Consider the following 24,594-nt stretch of genomic DNA (forward strand, 5'->3'; position numbering starts at 1 on the left):
GCCTTTCTAAAATCTTCGAAAGCCAAGTTAACAAACAGATCACCGACCATTTCGAATCCCACCGTACCTTCTCTGCTATGCAATCTGGTATCCGAGCTGGTCAAGGGTGCACCTCAGCCACGCTCAAGGTCCTAAAAGATATCAAAACCGCCATCGATAAAAGACAATACTGTGCAGCCGTCTTTATCGACCTGGCCAAGGCTTTCGACTCTGTCAATCACCACATTCTTATCGGTAGACTCAACACCCTTGGTTTCTCAAATGACTGCCTCGCCTGGTTCACCAACTACTTCTCAGACAGAGCTCAGTGTGTCAAATCGGAGGGCCTGTTGTCTGGACCTCTGGCAGTCTCTATGGGGGTGCCACAGGGTTCAATTCTCGGGCTGACTCTTTTTTCTGTATACATCAATGATGTTACTGCTGGTGATTCTCCGATCCACCTCTACGCAGACGACACCATTCTGTATACTTGTGTCCCTTCTTTTGACTCTGTGTTAACTCACCTCCAGACAATCTTCAATGCCATACAACTCTCCTTCCGTGGCCTCCAACTGCTCTTAAATGCAGGTAAAACTAAATGCATGCTCTTCAACCGATTGCTGCCCACACCTGCCTGCCCGCCCGCCCAGCATCACTACTCTGAACGGTTCTGACTTAGAATATGAGGACAACTACAAATACATAGGTGTCTGGTTAGACTTTAAACTCTCCTTCCAGACTCATATTAAGCATCTCCAATCTAAAATTACATCTAGAATCAGCTTCCTATTTCGCAACAAAACATCCTTCACTCATGCTGCCAAACATACCCTCGTAAAACTGACTATGCTACCGATCCTTGACTTTGGCGATGTCATTTACAAAATAGTCTCCAACACTCTACTCAGAAAATTGGATGCAGTCTATCACAGTGCCATCCGTTTTGTCACCAAAGCCCCATATACTACCCACCACTGCAACCTGTATGCTCTCGTTGGCTGGCCCTCGCTTCATATTCATCGCCAAACACACTGTCTCCAGGTCATCTATAAGTCTTTGCTAGGTAAAGTCCCACCTTATCTCAGCTCACTGGTCACCATAGCAGCACCCACCTGTAGCACGCGCTCCAGCAGGTATGTTTCACTGGTCACCCCCAAAGCAATTTCTTCCTTTGGCCGCCTTTCATTCCAGTTCTCTGCTGCCAATGACTGGAACCAACTGCCAAAATCACTGAAGCTGGAGTCTCATATCTCCCTCACTAGCTTTAAGCACCAGCTGTCAGAGCAGCTCACATATCACTCTACCTGTTCATATCCTATCTGTAAATAGCCCATCCAACTACCTCATCCCCATACTGTTATCTATTTTACAGTGCCTTGCGAAAGTATTCGGCCCCCTTGAATCATACAAGGAGAAGACTGATCAGAGATGCAGCCAAGAGGCCCATGATCACTCTGGATGAACTGCAGAGATCTACAGCTGAGGTGGGAGACTCTGTCCATAGGACAACAATCAGTCGTATATTGCACAAATCTGGCCTTTATGGAAGAGTGGCAAGAAGAAAGCCATTTCTTAAAGATATCCATAAAAAGTGCTGTTTAAAGTTTACCACAAGCCACCTGGGAGACACACCAAACATGTGGAAGAAGGTGCTCTGGTCAGATGAAACCAAAATTGAACTTTTTGGCAACAATGCAAAACGTTATGTTTGGCGTAAAAGCAACACAGCTCATCACCCTGAACACACCATCCCCACTGTCAAACATGGTAGTGGCAGCATCATGGTTTGGGCCTGCTTTTCTTCAGCAGGGACAGGGAAGATGGTTAAAATTGATGGGAAGATGGATGGAGCCAAATACAGGACCATTCTGGAAGAAAACCTGATGGAGTCTGCAAAAGACCTGAGACTGGGGCGGAGATTTGTCTTCCAACAAGACAATGATCCAAAACATAAAGCAAAATCTACAATGGAATGGTTCAAAAATAAACATATCCAGGTGTTAGAATGGCCAAGTCAAAGTCCAGACCTGAATCCAATCGAGAATCTGTGGAAAGAACTGAAAACTGCTGTTCACAAATGCTCTCCATCCAACCTCACTGAGCTCAAGCTGTTTTGCAAGGAGGAATTGGAAAAAAATTCAGTCTCTCGATGTGCAAAACTGATAAAGACATACCCCAAGCGACTTACAGCTGTAATCGCAGCAAAAGGTGGCGCTACAAAGTATTAACTTAAGGGGGCTGAATAATTTTGCACGCCCAATTTTTCCGTTTTTGATTTGTTAAAAAAGTTTGAAATATCCAGTAAATGTCGTTCCACTTCATGATTGTGTCCCACTTGTTGTTGATTCTTCACAAACAAATACAGTTTTATATCTTTGTTTGAAGCCTGAAATGTGGCAAAAGGTCGCAAAGTTCAAGGGGGCCGAATACTTTCGCAAGGCACTGTATTTATTTTTGCTCCTTTGCACCCCAGTATCTCTACTTGTAGACTCATCTTCTGCACAGTTATCATTCCAGTGTTTATTTGCTATATTGTAATTATTTTACCACTATGGCCAATCTATGGCCTTTTCCTCAGGTATACTACCTCATTTGCACACACTTTATATAGACTTTTTTTCTACTGTATTATTGACTGCATGTTTGTTTATTCCATATGTAACTCTGTGTTGTTGTTGTTTGTGCTGCGCTGATTTGCTTTATCCTGGCCAGGTTGCACTTGTCTTCCTGGTTCAATAAAGGTGAAATAAATAAATAAATACATAATTAATTGGACATGATCTGGAAAGGCACTTCTGTCTATATAAGGTCCCACAGTTGACAGTGCATGTCAGAGAAAAAAACAAGCCATGAGGTCGAAGGACTTGTCCGAAGAGCTCCGAGACAGGATAGTGTTGGGGCACAGATCTGGGGAAGGGTACCAAAACATTAATCACTCTGACAGAGCTTCAGAGTTCCTCTGTGGAGATGGTTGTCCTTCTGGAAGGTTCTCCCATCTCTGCAGCACGCCACCAATCAGGCGTTTATTGTACAGTGGCCAGACTGAACCCACTCTTCAGTGAAAGGCACATGACTCCCCGCTTGGAGTTTGCCAAAAGGCACCTAAAGGACTCTGACCATGAGAAACAAGATTCTCTGGTCTGATGAAACCAAGATTGAACACTTTGGCCTGAACGCCAAGCATCCTGTCTGAAGGAAACCTGGTACCATTCCTGCGGTGAAGCATGGTGGTGGCCGCATCATGCTATCGGGAGGTTTTTTCAGCGGCATGGACTGGGAGACAAGTCAGGACCGGGGGAAAGATGAATGGAGCAAAGTACAGAGATCCTTCATATGAACCTGCTCCAGAGCGCTCAAGACCTCAGACTGGGGCGACGGTTCACCTTCCAACAGGACAACAACCCTAAGCACACAGCCAAGACAACGCAGGAGTGGCTTCGGGACAAGTCTTTGAATGTCCTTGCAGAGCCCAGACTTTAATCTGATCAATCTCTGGAGAGACCTGAAAATTGCTGTGCAGCGACGCTCCCCATCCAACCTGATAGAGTTTGAGAGGATCTGCAGAGAAAAAATGTGAGAAACTCTCCAAAAACAGGTGTGCCAGTTGTGGCTGTAATCATTCCCATAGGTGCTTCAACAAAGTACTGAGTAAAGGGTCTAAATACGTATGTAAATGTGATAATTTTTTAATGAATTTTCAAGAAAAATACATTTTAGAATAAGGCTATAATGTAACAATGTGGAAAAAGTGAAGGGGGCCGACGACTTTCCAAATGCACTGTATATTGGGGTAAAAAATTAGACCGTAGCCTTCAATTAGCAAAATGGAACATGAAAGTGTTTTTATACGATTTTAAATATATAGGCCTATATGCCTAATGTATTTTTTTATTTTATTATGCGGTCGTCTCGGAGATCTTCTTTGTATAAAGTGATGAGGAAAGGTGGCAAAAAAGCATCTAAACGACGCACTTAGCTCTTCTACGAATGGTCTGTGGCAGTCGGTAAATAATAAGCATTTTCAACTCCAACTTCAGTCACAATGGTTTTGGGGAAACAGCTCTTTGTTTTAACGATGCTTCTGTGACAGTTCTAACGATATACTTAGCCTTAAGATGCTTTTGAGAAAGCGGGTCCTGTTGAGTTTGCTGTCAAATAAGGACATGGTCATCACGGTTTACTCATGGTTGTATTTGTCTCATCAGGTCTCTCTGGACTATTTGACACAGGTCTGCACCACGCCAGCCCCTCTGGCCCAGATGCCTCAGTCATGAATCTGATCTCTGCTCTTGAGTCCCAGCGGGGTCCCCAGCCTCAACCCTCCGCCTCCTCCCTGCTTTCCCAGTTCCGCACTCCGTCCTGGCAGACAGGTAGGCATGTGACCAGGCATGTGACCAGACCTGTGTTGTTAATGTGTTGACATTCAAAACGGGGTTGCAAAAGTCAATATGACATTTCCAATGCCAAACAATGTCGAATTGTTATTCCTCTCTTATGTTGGCATTGTCGCGCCTCGCCTTATTATGAACGGTGATTACTGTCAGTGATTTGCATTGAGGTTATGTTGGTGTCATTTGGATATTGGTTTGTCTTATCTGTTTAAATTTTACAGGAGGGGAGTGGGTTACAATTTATTTACTCATGCTTGTCAGTATTTTTCAGTTGACGGGTGTTGAATAATCGTCCTCTTGTCTCTTTATCTGACCCTGACAGCGATGCACACCCCTGCCCCTGCCGAGCTCTTCATCTCCGGCTCGGGCTCCTTCCCCTCTTCCTCTGCCCTCTCGGCCTATCAGCACCCAGCCTCCTTCTCCAGCCGCTCCTTCCCCACCCTCCAGGACACTCCCACGTTCAGCCCTACCTCCAATGGACTCCTCTCCCCCCACGACCCTCTTCTACACATTAAGGGTCCCGCCCAGTCCAGCCTGGGCTTCGACCGCCTCCTGTCCTCTCAGGGCGCCGCCGCAGCCTACCGTGGTGCCCAGGACTCCACAGGCGCCGCCTCCTCCGCCCAAGCTTCGTCGGCGCTACACATCCAGTCCCACCAGTTCAACCTGCTGTCCTCCCAGCTGCAGGACCAGTCCTCCCAGTTGTACAACGCCTCAGTGTTCTCCTCAGCCCAAGCTCAGGCTCAGGCCCAAGCTCAAGCCCAATCTAACTCGGTCCAGGAGAGGGCTGTGCCCCGGCAGGACAGCGTAATCAAGCACTACCAGCGGCCCACGCCGTCCCAGTCACAGCTCTCCTCCTCGGCAGCCCACTCCCTACAGCAGTACCTCAGCTGCGGAGGAGCCGGGTACCAGCAGATAGCCCACCCCCGGCATGCCGGCCTCTCCTGCAGCCCCCTGGGTGACCAGAGTCCCTCCTCGGACCACAAGGCCTCTTCCCGGACAGAACAGGTTTATCGGCCAATCATCCAGCCCCCTTACTCGTCCTCCTCTTCAGCAGTGGGGAAGGGCGCCAAGAGCAACTCTAGCAGCGGCTACTCCTCGGCCAGCTCGGTGTCCTCCTCCCGCACCCCTCACACGCCCCCTTCTGCATCCTCCACTTCTTCGACCTCCTCTTCTTCCTCCTCTGCCTCGGGAGCCCACCCCTCCAACTCCATTCCCCCCTCCAGCTCTAGCTCGGGCCCCTCTAGACAGCAGCCTCCCACCCAGAGCGCTCCCCCAGCTCCCCAGCAGCAACAGCCCCCTCCAACCTCATCCTCGTCTGCCCAGCAGCCCTTACCCAAGCACAGGCTCTCGAGCTACAGCTCACCCGCACCCCTTGTGAAACCCCCCACCGCTGCCCTCGCAGGCCAAACCCCGCCGCAACCGCAGACCCAGTCATACTCACCCAGTCAGCCCCCTCTCTCCCACCTCCCCCAGTCATATGGCGGCTTCAGCTCCCCTCAGGCCCAAGACCTGAGCTCATCCGGGGTAAGAAAAGGTTATGGGAGCCTGGGAGGGCAAAGCCAGTCGTACTCTGCGGATGTGGTATACGGGACTGACTCTGCTTACGGTTCCCTCCCCTCCTCTCTAGGCGGAGAGGGAAGTCCGTCAATAGGTTACGGCCCAGGCCACTCCCCCGCCCTTTTACGGTCGGGTGGGCCGTCTGGGGGTGGAACCTCAGGAGGCGGTGGTAGTAGCAGCTCAGGAGGTGGGACTTCTGGCTCAGGAGGAGGAGGAGGAGCCACGAGCAGTATGGTAAATGAGAGTGGAGGTGGCGGAGGAGGGTCTTACCATATCCCTGAGTCGATCCCCTCCCCGTCGGCCAACTCTGGGATCATCCGTCCAGGGTTGCACTCCCCTGCCCCTGCCTGCCCCACCAAGACCCCAGGAGGAACGGGCTCCAACAAATACATCTCCTCTGTCCTTTCCCCCACCTTCATGTCCTCCCCTCAGGGCTACCCTGACACCAGAGGCCCTCGGCCCCAGTCCTACCACCCCAACTCCAGCAAGACCAAATCTGATCCCAGCAGCATGCTAGGTGTGGGCTCTCAGAGGTCTCAAGAGGACGTGGATGACGACTTCTTGATCCAGCACCTTTTCCAAGCCCACGCCAGTCCAGCGTCCCAGGAGTCCCATCACCACTCCCAGCAGCAACAATCTCAACAGACGGCCCAACAGCAGGCACCTCCACAGCCCGTCTCCTCCACCACAGATGGCGGCAAAGGGCTGTCTTCCTATGAGCTGGGAAAGAGCTCTGAGGAGAGGTGCCACCTCCAGAGCGTTATCCGCACTCACAGCGCCACCTCCAGCACCGAATCGGGCGGGGGGGTTACTGGCCTAGACAGGCAGCTGGAGATGTCTCTCAAGAAACAGCAGCAGCAACAACAACAGAGGAATGACAGACGAGGTGGTGGCAGGATTGGAGGAAGAGGAAGTGCTGAGCAAAGTCACCCCCTCCTCCACCACTCTCTGGGATCAGTGGTGCACTACGGCCGTGGCGACCCATACTCCCTGGGCCCCCAACACACCTCCCACCCGCAGCAACAGCACACCGCCTCCCATGCCCACCTTCAATCCCTCACGCACATGGACCCGCAGAAGAAGCCACAGGAGCGCTCGGAGCTGGTGTACCCACGCAAGACCCCCGAGGTCCAGCAGCAACAACACTCTCAGTCTCAAGCCTCAGCTACCCTCATGGATTCCCCCACACACCAGTCTCGCCAAACGCCCCACCTGCTCCAGTCTGTGCTGTCCCACACCACCCGCAACAAGATGGAACCCCATCAGCAGCAGCAGCATTCGGTGAGCCAACAGCAAGCTATGATGGATGGAGCCGGAGGGCGAATGGGCCCGAATAAACACCAGACTCCGACCCAGCAGGCTTCCCAGCTTCAGCTACAACTCCAGTCCCAGGCTTTGGAGGCCGCAGTGGCGGCCACTCACTACAGCCACGGACCTCCTCAGCAGGACCAGAGCCAGTCCAAGCAACAACAGCAGAGCTCGGTGGTGTCCTCCCTGGACATGCTGGAGTGCTCGCTCTCCCAGACCTCCAGTACGGATGGAGGGGGAGTGGAGGGGAGGAGAGTAGGAGGGAGTGGTGGAGGGAGCGGAGAGTGCCGCATGCAACAAGAGCAGCAGAGGCTCTCGTCCCACCACCCTCAACACTCAGAGGTCCACTCATTACTCTCTGAGCCTGACATGTGCTTATCCGCCTCCTCGCAAGTGCACCACCTCCCCCAGCACCATCAACAACAGCAACACCCCAACTCACACCACCAGCAAAGCCACTCAGGGCACCACTCCCAAGGCCATGCTCACCCCCTGTCCAACCACTTGCCCCCTCCCTCAGCTTCCACCCACTCACAGCAACAGAAGTCCCAGTCCCATCCTTCCCAGCTCACCCTGGGCCAGCAGGTCCAATTGGACCAGCAACAGCGCTCTGAGCAGCACCCGTTTGACACAGTCAGCCCTGTGGAGAAAAGCGGAGGCCAGAGCCAGAATCACTTCGTCCCACTCACCTCCATCTGCTTCCCGGACTCGCTCCTGCAAGACGAGGACCGCTCCTTCTTCCCTGGCATGGAGGACATGTTCTGCTCGGACGACTACTCCAAGTCGAGCTGCACCGGAGGAAGCGCAGGCCCAATGCAGGGGGAGATGAACAAAGAGGGACCAGGAGATGGCCATGAGGAGGCCATGAAGGCTAATTCAGGTGGAGGAAGTGGAGGGGGAAGCGGAAGAGCCAGCTACGACATGCATGGCCACCACGGCAGCGACCAGGGCTACGTGCAGTACTGCCACGGTCTCTCCGAGTCAGGCAGCAGCACCATGGACCTGGACTCCCTTAAGACCCACGAGCTGCCCTCCACCGTCAATACGGAGCAGCTGGGCCTGATCCAGTTGCAGGGCCCCGGAGGCATGGGTGTCACTGGCCCGGGGAAATTGTCCTCGAGTCCAGGCGGGGGTGCTGGCGGTACTGGTGTCAGTCCTGGAGGCCTCACCTCACCCATCTTCTGCTCTTCGCGCCCTAAGAAGCTACTCAAGTCGAGCTCGTTCCATCTGCTCAAAGAGCGCCGGGACCCCAACACGCTGCCCAAGAAGAGCTACGCGCAGGAGTACGAGTTCGAGGATGACGAGGACAAGGACAACCAGCCGGCAGACATCCGCCTGAACAGCCGCCGGCTCCCCGACCTCCTCCCTGACCTGGTCTCCAGTTGTCGTAAGACAGGAGTTGGGGCTGGAGGAGGAGGCACGCTCAGCCCCCTCATGGGAGACCTTAACTTCTACCACACGACAGGCTACCCCCCCCTCGGCCCCCCTCCCCAGCTCATGTCCCAGGACATGGTCAAGAAGAGGGGCCGTAAGCCCACCAAGCAAAAGAGAGAGGGGCCTCCCAGGCCCAGGGGTAGGCCTCGCATTCGCCCGCAGCCAGAGCAGCACACGCCCTGCGAAATGTTGACCGGTGAGATGGGAGGAGGAACCGGAGTAGGAGGGGGTAATGGAGGAGGAATGGAGGGTAAACTGGGCAGGGATCGTGGTGGTGGATGCCGGGTGAGGAGAAATGACATGTTTATGGAGATGACTAGGAAGGACCACATGCAGCAACACCACCATCAGCAACAACAGCATCAGCTCCACCACCAGGCTCCACAGCATCAGGAGCCCATACCACCTCTCAAGGTGAGTGATTGAATTGAACTTTATTAATCCCCAGGGGGAAATATAGATGTCATAGCAGGCCTATACTTAAAGGGTCATTGCACTTTCAAATCAAAAATTGTCAAACCGTTTCAGATCTCTAAAGTAGTCGAATGTCAAGATTTAACCACTTTTTACTGTACTCTGTACTCTATTGGCGTTTTAACAAAACTTTTCCCGTTTTTTTCCTGTCGTAGATCAAACTGCCCATCGGCTCCATGTCCTCTTCCGACGACCTGCTGAGGATAGACTCTCTGTCTGGTACAGACCCCGCTCTGTCGGACGGCTCGGTGGGCTCGGCACCCTCCCTTGGCCTGAGTCCCGGACCCCCGTGCGGAGGGACAGACTCCAACAGGACCCAGAACAAGAGCAAGCAGAACAGCCAAATGCTGAGTGATGGAGTGGACGGAGAGGGGATGGATGGAAGGGTAAAGGACTTTTACATTTGTTTGTCCACTGAATCAGTTTAAATTGTTTTATCCTTTGTGTTGTATGTGACAATATTACCCTTCTTAGTTGGTAAAATGAAGAGTGGAAAGCAGAATTTCCCCTCTAATCTATTCCCGACCCGCTCTCTCTCTCTGTCTCTCTCTCAGGTGGATGAGAAGGATTCGGAATCCAAGGCGGGCTTCATGGCCTCCTTCATGGACTTCCTCAAGTCGGGAAAGAGACCTCAGGGCTTGGAAATGCCTGTGGGAATGGAATCAGGACATGGTGACACCTCACCTCTCAAATGTGGCGGTCTCTGTCCCTTGTCCCCAGTGCCGCCTCCATTCGGGGAGGGTGAGGGCAACGGCGGCCTGGCCCTGGTTGGCTGCCCCAGCCCCTGCAAGCGCACCCTGGATGACGAGCTGAAGAGGAACCTGGAGACGCTGCCCTCGTTCTCCTCGGATGAGGAGGATTCGGTGGGCAAGAACCAGGACCTGCAGAAGAGCATCTCCTCAGCCATCTCGGCTCTCTATGATACACCGCAGCTGGCCTTCCAGCCGCCTCCTCCTCCCCCACCCCAGTCCCAACCCCAACCCAGGCAGGCCCAGCACACATCGACCCTTCTGCAGCCCCCCACCCTCAGCCCCCAGACCCCCTCACACACCCCTCACACCCAGCTCCAGGCGGCCGAGCCGGCTGTACTACAGCGAGAGGACCGGGAGATGGAGGAGAATGATGATGATGAGGAAGAGAGGAAGATGGGAGGAGGGGGTAATGAGAGTGAAGTGAAGGTTATGGAAGAGGAGGCGCCAGAGTTTGAAACACTTGGTGCACACAAATTAGAAGGTAAGGGAAATACCAGGCCGATACAGATCATATTGATGATATTTTGTTGTCGATGATTGCCAATGCCAGTATGGCAAAAGGAGAAAAAAAAAACATTATGTCCTTGCGAGGTGAGGGGATCAACTGAGATTGCAAACGAAAACGGTCATATTTGGATGTCAAGTTTTTAATAAAAGTTGCACAGTGCAGCATAAAATGTGGCAAGCGACCACTTAGTTGTAGTTTCCCACATATTTACTATTTTGGCTCAGATGTAATAGTATAAAATATTGTACCCTAATATCTGAGCCCCTTGACTTTTTCCATATTTTGTTGTGTTCTAAATTGGATTAAATTGTTGTTTTTCTCAGCAATCTACACACAATACCTCATAATGACAAACCCCCAGAATACCCCAGACATTTTTGCAAATGTATTGAAAATAAAAAACGATCACATTTACCTAATTATTCAGACCCTTTACTCAGTACTTTGTTGAAGCACCTTTGGCATCGATTACAGCCTTGAGTCTTCTTGGGTATGATGCTACAAGCTTGGCACAGCTGTATTTGGAGAGTTTCTCCCATTGTTCTCTGCAGATCCTCTCAAGCTCTGTCAGGTTGGATGGGGAGCGTCGCTGCATAGCTATGTTCAGGTCTCTCCGGAGCTGTTCGATCGGGTTCAAGTCCGGGCTCTGGGTGGGCCACTCAAGGACATTCAGTGACTTGTCCCGTAGCTACTCCTGCATTGTCTGTGCTGTGTGCTTAGGGTCGTTGTCCTATTGGAAGATGAACCTTCGCCCCCAGTCTGAGGTCCTGAGTGCTTTGGAGCAAGTTTTCATCAAGGACCTTTCTGTACTTTGCTCCGTTCATCTTTCCCTTAATCCTGACTAGTCTCCCAGTCCCTCCTGCTGAAAAACATCCCGACAGCATGATGCTGCCACCACCATGCTTAAACATAGGGATGTCACGCCTGGCATTCAGGCCAGAGAGTTCAATCTTGGTTTCATCAGACCATAGAATGCAGTTTCTCATGGTTTGAGAGTCCTTTAGGTGCCTTTTGGAAAACTCCAATCAGGCTGTCATGTGCCTCTTACTGAGGAGTGGCTTCCGTCTGGCCACTCTACCATAAAGGCCTGATTGGTGGAGTTCTGCAGAGATGGTTGTCCTTCTGGAAGGTTCTCCCATCTCCACAGATGACCTTTGGAGCTCTGATAGTGACTATTGGGTCTTGGTCACCTCCCTGACCAAGGCCCTTCTCTCCCAATTGCTTAGTTTGGCTGGGCGGCCAGCCCTAGAAAGGGTTGGTTGTTCCGAACTTCTTCCATTTATGAATGATGGAGACCACTGTGTTCTTGGGAACCTTCAATGCTGCAGACATTTTTTGGTACCCTTCCCCAGATCTGGGGCTCGACACATTCCAGTCTCGGCGTGCAACAGACAATTCCATCGTCCTCGTGGCTTGGTTTTTGCTCTGACATGCACTGTCAACTGTGGGACCTTATATAGACGGGTGTGCCTTTCCAAATCATGTCCAATCAATTGAATTTCCCACAGGTGGACTCCAATCAAGTGAAATGGAACAGGACATACTTGAGCTCAATTTCGAGTCTCATAATAAAGGGTCTGAATACCTACAGTTGAAGTCAGAAGTTTACATACACCTTAGCCAAATACATTTAAACTCAGTTTTTCACAATTCCTGACATTTAATCCTAGTAAAAATCCCTGTCTTAGGTCAGTTAGGATCACCAATTTATTTTAAGAATGTGAAATGTCAGAATAATAGTAGAGAGAATGATTTATTTCAGCTTTTATTTCTTTCATCACATTCCCAGTGGGTCAGAAGTTTACATACATTCAATTAGTATTTGGTAGCATTGCCTTTAAATTGTTTAACTTGGGTCAGCTGTTTTGGGTAGCCTTCCACAAGCTTCCCACAATAAGTTGGGTGAATTTTAGCCCATTCCTCCTGATAGAGCTGGTGTAACTGAGTCAGGTTTGTAGGCCTCCTTGCTCGCACACGCTATTTTAGTTCTGCCCACAAATGTTCAATAGGACTGAGGTCAGGGCGTTGTGATGGCCACTCCAATACCTTGACTTTGTTGTCCTTAAGGAATTTTGCCACAACTTTGGAAGTATGCTTGGTGTCATTGTCCATTTGGAAGACCCATTTGCGACCAAGCTTTAACTTCCTGACTGATGTCTTGAGATGTTGCTTTAATATATCCACATAATTTTCCTACCTCATGAAGCCATCTATTTTGTGAAGTGCACCAGTCCCTCCTGCAGCAAAGCACCCCCACAACATGATGCTGCCACCCCCGTGCTTCACAGTTGGGAAGGTGTTCTTCAACTTGCAAGCGTTCCCCTTTTCCCTCCAAATATAACGATGGTCATTATGACAAAACAGTTCTATTTTTGTTTCATCAGACCAGAGGACATTTCTCCAAAAGTACGATATTTGTCCCCATGTGCAGTTGCAAACCATAGTCTGGCTTTTTTATGGCTGTTTTGAAGCAGTGGCTTCTTCCTTGCTGAGCGGCCATTCAGGTTATGTCAACATAGGACTCGTTTTACCCTGGATATAGATACTTTTGTACCTGTTTCGTCCAGCATCTTCACAAGGTAATTTGCTGTTGTTCTGGGATTGATTTGCACTATTCACACCAAAGTACATTCATCTCTAGGAGACAGAACGCGTCTCCTTCCTGAGCGGTATGACGACTGCATGGTCCCATGGTGTTTATACTTGCGTACTATTGTTTGTACAGGCATTTGGAAATTGCTCCCAAGGATGAACCAGACTTGTGGAGGTCTACAATTTTTTTTCTGAGGTCTTGGCTGATTTCTTTTGATTTTCCCATGATGTCAAGGAAAGAGGCACTGAGTTTGAAGGTTGGCCTTCAAATACATCCACAGGTACACCTCCAATTGACTCAAATTATGTAAATTAGCCTGTCAGACGTTTCTAAAGCCATGACATAATTTTCTGGAATTTTCCAAGCTGTTTAAAGGCAAAGTCAACTTTAGTGTATGTAAACTTCTGACCCACTGGAATTGTGATACAGTGAAACAACCTGTCTGTAAACAATTGTTGGAAAATTTACTTGTGTCATGCACAAAGTAGATGTCCTAACCGACTTGCCAAAGCTATAGTTTGTTAACAAACATTTGTGGAGTGGTTGAAAAACTAGTTTTAATGACTCCATCCTAAGTGTATGTAAACTTCTGACTTCAACTGTATGTGTATATGGTATTTGTGTTTTTTAAATATTTAATAGATTTGCAAACAAGAACCTAAGAACCTGTTTTCACGGTGTCATTAAGGGGTATTGTGTGTAGATTGAGGAATAATAAAAATATATATATATTTCAGAATAAGGCTGTAACGTAACAAAATGAGAAATGTAAAGGTCTGGATATTTTCCAAATGCACTGTATATAGTGAATATAAATACATTTCAAAGATTATACTGAATTACAATTCATCAGTCAATAAAAATGAATTCCTTAGTCCTTAATCTATGGATTTCTCATGACTGCGAGTACAGATACGCATCTGTTGGTCACAAATACCTTAAGGTCGGGGTGTGGACTGTAAAATTCTGTCCTTGAATCGATTTCCTATTGCACAAAGTAAAGTAAAGAAAGTAAAGTAAAGAACTGAGTAATAGAAACGTTATGATGATAGTTCTAAAAGTTTGAACTGAATGATATTAAAGGCCCACAACTGTGATCTTTACAGCTGTTTTGTTTCATTTAAATTATACCGTATATACCTATTGATTCTTGAAGAAAATTACATGAGCACTTCTCTCCATTTTCCAGCTTCCCTCCCAGAGTCCCAGGAGGCACCAGTCGCACCCCCACCTCCCTCCGCCTCCCCCGCTCAATCCTTCTCTCCCTCTCCCCCGCCTTCCCCCTTACCTCCCCTCTCTCTCCCTTCATCACCCCTGCCGCCACAAGAAGCAGCACAACAGCAGAAGTCCCAACCTCTGAGCCCCCTCCCTCCTTTCAATCCCTCCCCTCTTCATCCTGTTCACGCAACCCTCCCTCTCTATCCCTCCCCTCTTCATCCTGCTTCTGCCACTCTCCCTCTCTCCTCCCCGCTTCCTCAGTCATCCCCGGCCACGGATATCCCCAAGTACTCACCGGAGCCCCGCGCGTCCCCGGAAGAAGCCCCTGCCTCTCAGGTCACCTCGCTGCACGTGGCTCAGAAGCAGGAGGATGCCGCCATCGCTGGAGAGAGCGAGGAGGATGAGAGCGAGAGCGGAGGTGAAGGCATTTTCCGAGAGAGGGACGAGTTTGTGGTGCGTGTGGAAGACATTGCAACTATGAAGGTATTTGTGTGTGTGCGTGTATGTGTGAGTAAAAAATACATCACTAATCAACAGTCGCTAGGTTTGATGGTTTGTCAAAATAGTCCATCTGTTCTGTTAAGTGTGTGAGAGTATGTGTGTGTTCATATATGGTAGGTAAGTGTTCAGTATGTGATGTATTGACTCCCTCACCCCTCAAACCCTAGCTGGCCCTGAAGACCGGTCGAGAGCCTCCCCCCATCTGGAGGGTGCAGAAAGCCCTGCTGCAGAAGTTCAGCCCTGAGATCAAGGACGGAGAGAGGCAGTTCTGTGCCACCAGCAACGTGAGTCAGTCCGTCTGTCCACCAAACACATGACTGTCACTGCTCAATGTCAACACAGCATGTATGTTACTGTCTATCAACAGGGCACGCAACGGAAAATGTTTTAAAACATTTTGTTAAAATGAAATAAAAATTCTCTACCTGATTCAGTACCTTTCCTCCATTTAGTGCCTAATGAACACGACCCTGATGATGTCTGTCTATGTGTGGGTGTTTGTTGCATTACAGGTCGTCTTAGTTCTCAGAAGAGTGCTTATATCATATTAATGTGATTCCTGAGATCTAAAATGCCCAAACTGTTTCTAGATCAGCACTCGTACTACTTTGCCTTTTTAGATTCTAACAAATGGACAGTGTGGTCCTGGTCCTAGATCAACACTTCTAAAGTGAGACACTTTATGACTGTGGAACCTGATAAACTGTGCAGCACAACTGCAATAAAGATTAACCTGGAACAGGCCCATTGATTTGTGTGGATCCCAAGATAGGTACTAATTGAACAGCTACTCATCAGGTATCCAAATAAACAAAATGGCTACTCTTCCTCAGTATCTGGGCTATTTTGGAGATGCCAAGAGGCGGTACCAGCGCCTGTACGTCAAGTTCCTGGAGAATGTTAACAAGAAGGACTACGTGAGAGTGTGCTCTCGACGACCCTGGCACAGACCATCTGGACTGAGGTAGCCATTAGGGGATTTATTCAATTCTAATCTAGACATGTCCAGTGTTTTTTATGCCTTCACTTCTCAAAGTTATTCTTCCACCTTGTCATTGAACAATCCATAAGACAGTACTGTCCGAAAGATATGCTTGGAAGGTTTATTACTTGCACCTCTCAAATATACATTTCGGAGAGTGCTGTCCTGTTGAATGTCCATGGACAATGTTTAAGAGGAAAATACTAGCCTAAAGAGCTAACATGGTGTTTGCACTTTGATCTAGCCATCCAGAGTGTTCCAGAAAATCTGAAGTAGCCAGCATACTGAAAAATGTAGCAAGCTAGAGGGTGCGAGGGCATAACCCCCCACAAAATGAGGGTTAGTAGTCAGCTATTTTGCTGGCAGAGGGTGCTTATGGAACTGGCCATCTGAAATATTGTTCCGTTCTCTTTATTCAAATCTCCACTCGTCTTCAACAGGCGACAGGCCCTCCCCAAAATAGCGTCCCCGCCTCCCACCACCCTGACCCCGCCTCGAGCCGAGAGGGAGCAGCGAGTAGCACCGCTGCGTGAGCCAGTGCAGCGCGAACCGAGGGAGAGAACAAGGGCAAAGAACGAACAGCGAGAAAATGCGACCGCGGGGTTGAAAGAGAAGCAGAGGGAGAAGGAGAGGAGGGTGCAACTATCTCAGGAGAAGCCTGAGAAACGGGCCGCCGCGGTGGCAACGATGGAACGAGGGAAGGGGAAAGAGGAGAAGAAAGGAGGAGTGGAGAAAGAGAAGATGGAGTGCCCTCCCAAGTCAAAGCCAGCCAAGGTCAAGGCAGAGCCTCCTCTGAAAAAGAGGAAGAAGTGGCTGAAGGAGGTCCCCTCTTCATCTGATTCAGACTCGTCCGAGGAGGCAGCCAGTGAGGATGAGAGTGAGAAACCATTTTGTGCCTATAGGGCCAGTTTCCCAGACACGGATTAAGCCAAGTCCAGGACTAAAAAGCATTCTCAATGGAGATTCTCATTTGAAATAGCTTTTTAGTCCAAGACTAGGCATAAACTGTGTCCATGAAAGTAGCCCATAATGTTTTTGATACTTTGTGAACCCATTTTGTACAGATTTATTGATAGCTACACCATACATACTATATAGTGCACTACTTTTGACCAGAGCCCCGTGTGCCCTGGTCAAAAAGTAGTTCACTATAAAGGGAATAGGGTGCCAATTGGAATGTAGACCATATCTGTTTAGCCTATAAGTATGTGTTTGTGCATTCAAACTGGGTGGAGGGATTATGAGATGTTCGGGGGAGTAATAGGTGTCTGTGTCTGCCCTCAATTAATGGAATAGAATGACTCAGGAGGGGAGACAAAAAGAAAATCTGTCAGGAATGTATTTGGCAATTTGGTACAGATGTTGTGTGTGTAGTGTTGTCACGATAGGAACACACAATGCAGACTACACAATTTTTTTCCTTTATGAATTGTACTGTATGTTACATATTGTGTGCAAAAGCTTGGAAATGCATTATTTATTTTTTTACTTTGAGTTACAACATAAGATAACATTATGCCCATCTTCCTCAGTTTCCATACCATAATACGCCTGAGTATTTTGATACAGGTGGTTTGCCAACCCTATGTATGTATGTGTGTGTGTTGTGTCTAAACCCTGTATGTGTGTGTAACCTCTGTGCAGTGCCAGTGCGAGGTGGGGTGAACAACCGGGCCATGCGCGAGATGTTCAGGAGCTATGTGGAGATGCTGGTCAGCACGGCCCTGGACCCCGACATGATCCAAGCCCTGGAGGATACAGACGGTGAGAGCCCAGAACACACACACACACACACATGACCCTGGACCTCGACATGATCCAAACCCTGGAGGCCAGACATTGATTAAAGTGTGGCACTGACTCACCCATGGCTTGATGATTTACCATTGTCTCAATGAAGAGTTCGACAAGCTTGTGCGACATGCACGTACAGATACAATTCAGCTAGAGTTAGCGGTTGGTGGTCAAGAAATATCCACCTCGTAGTACGGATGAAGCCTGAGCTGTTATAATGTACACCTAACTAAAGCTGACTAGCGTTAGAAAACCCTGAGTGTAGATCTAGCTTCCTTCGTTGTACTGCCCCTTCCCATTTAAGCCATTGAAGTTCAAGGCCGACCGCAGTACTACAGGCATTGTTTGCAGAAAACAGAATCTGCTTCGTGGTCAATCTTTGTGTAAATAAAATAAAAATTCAAAGATGATTTTAGTACCAAACATTGCTTCTAATACACAACATGTATACTATGTCCTTGAACTGATTTATTTAAAAATGGCACCCAGAAGAAGTTAATAATAGTTGCTAATGGAAGCCTGCAGTACCCCAGTCAGCCTTCAACTTGAGTTACTCAAAGAGAAGGGGCAGCACTGAGCAAGTCTGCAACGTCACTTCCTGGAGTAGCTCAAACTGCGCATGTTATGTCTCCATGAGACGCCATCTTAACCGTCTTCATTTGGCTTCAATGCGCGATTGAGTCTTCAAATAGGAATGAATGGTGTCATGTGATCGATGGTTTTGTCCATTCATATACTGAACAAAAATATAAATGCAACAATTTCAACGATTTTACTGAGCTACAGTTCATATAAGGAAATCAGTTGAAGAACCCGAATGTGGAGGTCGTGCACTGGCGTGGTTAGACTTGGTCTGTGTTTGTGAGGCCGGTTGGACGTACTGCAAAAATGGTCTGAAATTATGTTGGAGGTAGCTTATGGTAGAGAAATGTAATTCTCTGGCAACAACACATTTTAGTGGCCTTTTATTGTCCCCAGCACAAGGTGCACCTGTGTAATGACCATGCTGTTTACTCAGCTTCTTAATATGCCACACCTGTCAGGTGGATGGATTATCTTGGCAAAGGAGAAATGCTCACTAAAAGTGAAACAAATTTGTGCACAAAATTTGAGAGAAATAACCTTTTTTTGCATATGGACATTTCTGGGATCTTTTATTTAATCTCATGAAACATGGGATCAACATTTTACATATTTTTGTTCAGTGTTTGTGTATATATGTAGTCATTGCAAGAGATGGCCCGTCTTTTGTTGACCAATAAGAAGGCTGCACCATTAGAATACAATTTTGTGTGGGCCCAATAAGCATTTTGGGGAAACAGTGTTTCACAGTACTATCATTCCACTATTACTGTAGACATATAAAGGACGTTTTCTGAAATTGCAATGCAAAAATATTACATAGCTCCTTTAATCAAATGTTATTTTGCGTTAAATAGTGATATTCTAATGCATATCACAGTACACATTTAGTAATGACAGGATGCATTTGAAACTTCACAAGCAGTAAAACTTTTCTATGACTTAATGCGTTTAAATTTTTGGGATGGGAGTGGGGGAAAATGGCTTGTGCATTGATAAGCACACGAAAGACGACACTTCTAATAGCCTAGTTCCCACCATAGCCAGCTGTATTTGCAGGATAACCTTTAATTTTGATTTCGGCAAAAATGTAAATGTGGCATGGATTACTATTTCAGCGTTGTCTCAATGAAGACTTTGGCGTTCGACTATCCACTTTCAACACGAATGCGCAGTTACAAGCTGGCTCGAGTTAGTGGTTGCATGATACATTTCCACCTTCGTAACATGGATGAATCCTGAGCTGGAATTTTAAAGCTAACTGAAGCTGGCTAGGTTTAGAAAATCATGAAAAGATCTAACTATCGTCATAGAACACCCCTCTGGACCCAACATGACACAACACACACACGTACTCGGCCCTGGAGGACACTGACAGTGAGAGCAGAACACACTCATTCACAAATACACACACACACATACATACACACACTACCAATATTTTGTAAGAACAGCTGTATCTAACATACAATGCACACCAGTTGACCTGGGTCATATTCATTAGACAGCAAATGGAAGAAATTGGACTGAAACAGGGTGGGACTCTTTGGAAGTTGTTCAATAGGAAATGCTGATTTGCATTTTCTGTTACAAAACATTAAACTTTTTCCATTATGTGTCCTAATGAACAGGGCCCTGATCAGGAGTGTGAAAAGTTACAGAATGTCCAGATAGACATATATTGTGTAGAACAGATAAGATTATCTATCATGATACATTTGGGAATCATGTCTGATATATTCATAACATTCAGAATGTTTCACCTCACTGAATTATACCCCATTAGCATCTAGGGAGTTGGAGTTAGTCTTTCTGCCTCCCTTAGGGACGAATCATAACTTACCCGCCATTCTTTGGGACAAATCCTAACTTTACTGTGCCCCTTGGGGCAGAGAAATGTTCGCAAATCTGAAGGAATGGACGTACAGTTGAAGTCGGAAGTTTACATTCACCTTAGCCAAATACATTTAAGCTGTTTTTCACAATTCCTGACATTTAATCCTAGTAAAAATTCCCTTTCTTTAGGTCAGTTAGGATCGCCACTTTATTTTAAGAATGTGAAATGTCAGAATAATAGGAGAGTGATTTATTTCAGCTTTTATTTCTTTCATCACATTCCCAGTGGGTCAGAAGTTTACATGCACTCAATTAGTATTTGGTAGCATTGCCTTTAAATTGTTTAATTTGGGTCAAATGTTTCGGGAAGCCTTCCACAAGCTTCCCACAGTAAGTGAATGTTGGCCCATTTCTGCTGACAGAGCTGGTGTAACTGAGTCAGGTTTGTAGGCCTCCTTGCGCACACACACGTTTTCAGTTCTGCCCACAGGTTTTCTAAAGGACTGAGGTCAGGGCTTTGTGATGGCCACTCCAATACCTTGACTTTGTTGTCCTTAAGCCATTTTGCCACAACTTTGGAAGTATGCTTGGTGTCATTGTCCATTTGGAAGACCCATTTGCTTCAATATATCCACGTAATTTTCCTACCTCGTGATGCCATCTATTTTGTGAAGTGCACCAGTCCCTCCTGCAGCAAAGCACCCCAACAACATGATGCTGCCACCCCCGTGCTTCAAAGTTTGGATGGTGTTCTTCGGCTTGCAAGTCTCCCCCTTTTTCCTCCAAACATAAGGATGGTAATTATGGCCAAACAGTTCTATTTTTGTTTCATCAGACCAGAGGACATTTCTCCAAAAAGTACAATCTTTGCCCCCATGTGCAGTTGCAAACCGTAGTCTGGCTTTTCTATGGTGGTTTTGGAGCAGTGGCTTATTCCTTGCTGAGCGGCCATTCAGGTTATGTCGACATAGGACTCGTTTTACTGTGGATATAGATACTTTTGTACCTGTTTCGTCCAGCATCTTCACAATTTCCTTTTCTGTTCTGGGCTTGATTTGCACTTTTCGCACCAAAGTATGTCCCATGGTCCCATGGTGTTTGTACTTGCGTACTATTGTTTGTACAGATGAACGTGGTACCTTCAGGCATTTGGAAATTGCTCCCAAGGATGAACCAGACTTGTGGAGGTCTACAATTTTTTTTCTGATGTCTTGGCTGATTTCTTTTGATTTTCCTATGATGTCAAGTAAAGAGGCACTGAGTTTGAAGGTAGGCCTTGAAATACATCCACAGGTACACCTCCAATTGACTCAAATGATGTCAATTAGCCTATCAGAAGCTTCTAAAACCGTGATGGAATTTTCTGGAATTTTCCAAGCTGTTTAAAGGCACAGTCAACTTAGTGTATGTAAACTTCTGACCCACTGGAATTGTGATACAATGAGAAATAATCTGCCTGTAAACAATTGTTGGAAAAATTACCTGTCATGCACAAAGTAGATGTCTTTACCGACTTGCCAAAACTATAGTTTGTCAACAAGAAACTTGAGGAGTAGTTGAAAAATGGGTTTTAATGACTCCCAACTTAAGTTTATGTAATTTTCCGACTTCAACTGTAGGTCTTGCATTATGCCAATGCTTTGTGAGAAAGTACAAGTTGCCTCATGGTTATCCCAAGTTGAGGACTTGGCCCTAAATCATTCTGATTAGGAGTTAGATGTATTTGATAGAAAGGGTCACTGTTGCATGATTTACACAATTGGTCCAGGCCGCGCTGAACTTGGTTGGCCTGGTTATGCATTCACCTTTAATTGCAGGAACAAGGTTATTAGAAAGTGTCTGATTCAGCAGTTGCTCTGTGCTCATTTGTGAAAAGCAGCTAGTGTGGTCATGTCAGCTCTAATATCTCAGTAAAGAGTTTTGTAAGGGCCCAACGCTTAACGTTAACTTGAACGTAAACTGTACTGTTCTGAATGACCAGTTGAAGAAAGTTGTGGTTATGGTGGCTGAGAGATCAATTGTTTGGTATTTTGAGATTGCAAATGGTCAAACCCCTATTGATCAGGCTACACCATGCCACACACACCAAACAAGAGCAAACATACCTTTAGGAATGTTGAAGAGCAGTGCACACTGTTGTAGGAAAGTGTGTCGTTCAGTACAAACCTTTGAGCATTGTATTAAAATATTTCATCAACTGAATATGCCCCTGGTTAGCCTCCCCAAGGTTTGGAATGATTGAGAGCCGTGTGAAACATATCCATTTAATAATGTTTTGCTCTCCATTGGTTCCCTCAGATGAGCTGTACCTCCCCGGGATGAGGAAGATTGACGGCATCATTGTGGAACAGAAGAGGAGGCTGATGAGGAGAGTTAACATGGGTACTCAGCACCAGGTAACCTGCTTTGAATGTACTCTGTGTGTGTATATACAGTACCAGTCAAATGTTTGGACACACTTACTCATTTCAAGGTTTTTCTTTATTTTTACTATTTTTCTACATTGTAGAATAACATTGAAGACATCAAAACTATGAAATATCACATATGAAATCATGTAACCAAAAAAGCGTTAAACAAATCAAAATATATTTGAGATTCTTCAAGGTAGCCACCCTTAGCCTTTTTTTCCCACCTTTATTTAACCAGGTAGGCAAGTTGAGAACAAGTTCTCATTTACAGTTGCGACCTGGCCAAGATAAAGCAAAGCAGTTCGACACATACAACAACACAGAGTTACACATGGAGTAAAACAAACATACAGTCAATAATACAGTAGAAAAATAAGTCTATATACAATGTGAGCAAATGAGGTGAGATAAGGGAGGTAAAGGCAAAAAAAAAGGCCATGGTGGTGAAGTAAATACAATATAGCAAGTTAAACACTGGCTGACTTGGTAGATTTGCAGTGGAAGAATGTGCAAAGTAGAGATATAAATAATGGGGTGCAAAGGTGCCTTGATATCAGCTTTGTACACTCTTGGCATTCTCTCAACCAGCTTCACTTGGAATTATTTTCCAACATTCTTGAAGAGTTCCCACATTTACTGAGTGCTTGTTGGCTGCTTTTCCTTCACTCTGCAGTCCAACTCATCCCAAACCATCTCAATTAGGGTGAGGTTGGGTGATTGTGGATGCCAGGTCATCTGATGTAGCACTCCATCACTCTCCTTATTGGTCAAATAGCCCTACCACAGCCTGGAGGTGTGTTGGGTCATTGTCCTGTTGAAAAACAAATGATAGTCCCACTAAGCGCAATCCAGACGGGTTGGCGTGTCTCTGCAGAATGCTGTGGTAGCCATACTGTTTAAGTGTGCCTTGAATTCTAAATAAATCACAGACTAAGCACCATCACATCACCACCTCCATGCTTCATGGTTGGAACCACACATTCGGAGATCATCCGTTAACCTACTCCGCATCTCACAAAGAAAAGTTGGTTGGAACCAAAAATCTCAAATTTGGACTCATCAGACGAAAAGACAGATTTCCACCAGTTTTATGTCCATTGCTCGTGCTTATTGGCCCAAGCAAGTCTCTTCTTTTATTGGTGTCCTTTAGTAGTGGTTTCTTTGCAGAAATGTCACCATGAAGGCCTGATTCATGCAGTCTCCTCTGAACAGTTGATGTTGAGATGTGTCTGAACTCTGTGGAGCATTTACTTGGGCTGCAATCTGAGGTGCAATTAACTCTAATTAACTTTTCTGCAGCAGATGTAACTCTAGGTCTTCCTTTCCTGTGGCGGTCCCCATGTGAGCCAATTTCATCATAGCACTTGGTTTTTTCAACTGCACTTGAAGAAACTTTTTAAAAGTTCTTGAAATTTTCCGGATTGACGGACCTTCATGTCTTAAAGTAATGATGGACTATCGTTTCTCTTTGCTTATTTCAGCTGTTCTTGTCATAATATGGACTTAGACCTATTTGGTAAAAGACCATCTTCTGTATTAGAGGTCGACCGATTAATCAGCATGGCCGATTTCAAGTTTTCATAACAATCGGTCATCTGCATTTTTGGGCGCCGATTACATTGCATTCCACTAGGAAACTGCGTGGCAGGCTTGACCACCTGTTACACAAGTGCAGCAAGGAGCCAAGATAAGTTGCTAGCTAGCATTAAACTGATCTTATAAAAAACAATCAATCTTCATATAATCACTATTTAACTACACATGGTTGATGATATTACTAGTTTATCTAGCTTGTCCGGCGTTGCATATAATCAATGCGGTGCCTGTTAATTTATCATTCAATCACAGCCTACTTCGCCAAACAGGTGATGATTTCACAAAAGCATATTTGTTGCGGGAATGTACCTAACCATAAACATCAATGCCTCTCTTAAAATCAATACACAAGTATATTTTTTTTAAACCTGCATATTTAGTTAAAATAAATTCATGTTAGCAGGCAATATTAACTAGGGAAATTGTGTCGCTTCTCTTGCGTTTATTTCACGCAGAGTCAGGGTATATGAAACAGTTTGGGCTTGCCTGGCTCGTTGCAAACTAATTTGCCAGAATTTTACATAATTATGACCTAACATTGAAGGTTGTGCAATGTAACAGCAATATTTAGACTTAGGGTTGCCACCCGTTCAATAAAATACGGAACGGTTCTGCATTTCACTGAAAGAATAAACATTTGTTTAAAAAAATTATGGTTTCCAGATTTGACCATATTAA

The 24,594-nt window shown here is 46.7% G+C and overlaps 1 protein-coding gene across 1 annotated transcript in view; it reads left to right on the forward strand.

Moving 5' to 3' along the window:
* Positions 1-24,594, forward strand: part of LOC139368294 (proline-rich protein 12-like) — a 55,833-nt gene that overhangs the window by 22,607 nt on the left and 8,632 nt on the right. Inside the window, exons 3-12 of the mRNA XM_071107040.1 lie at positions 4,185-4,349; positions 4,693-9,083; positions 9,299-9,529; positions 9,698-10,376; positions 14,186-14,697; positions 14,883-14,999; positions 15,549-15,679; positions 16,138-16,574; positions 17,342-17,461; positions 22,208-22,305. Coding sequence (XP_070963141.1) covers positions 4,185-4,349; positions 4,693-9,083; positions 9,299-9,529; positions 9,698-10,376; positions 14,186-14,697; positions 14,883-14,999; positions 15,549-15,679; positions 16,138-16,574; positions 17,342-17,461; positions 22,208-22,305 — 6,881 coding nt within the window. The remainder of the gene's footprint in view (positions 1-4,184; positions 4,350-4,692; positions 9,084-9,298; positions 9,530-9,697; positions 10,377-14,185; positions 14,698-14,882; positions 15,000-15,548; positions 15,680-16,137; positions 16,575-17,341; positions 17,462-22,207; positions 22,306-24,594) is intronic.

The sequence above is a fragment of the Oncorhynchus clarkii genome, chromosome 16 (genome assembly GCF_045791955.1).
Source record: "Oncorhynchus clarkii lewisi isolate Uvic-CL-2024 chromosome 16, UVic_Ocla_1.0, whole genome shotgun sequence".
In the NCBI taxonomy this organism is placed as follows: domain Eukaryota; kingdom Metazoa; phylum Chordata; class Actinopteri; order Salmoniformes; family Salmonidae; genus Oncorhynchus; species Oncorhynchus clarkii.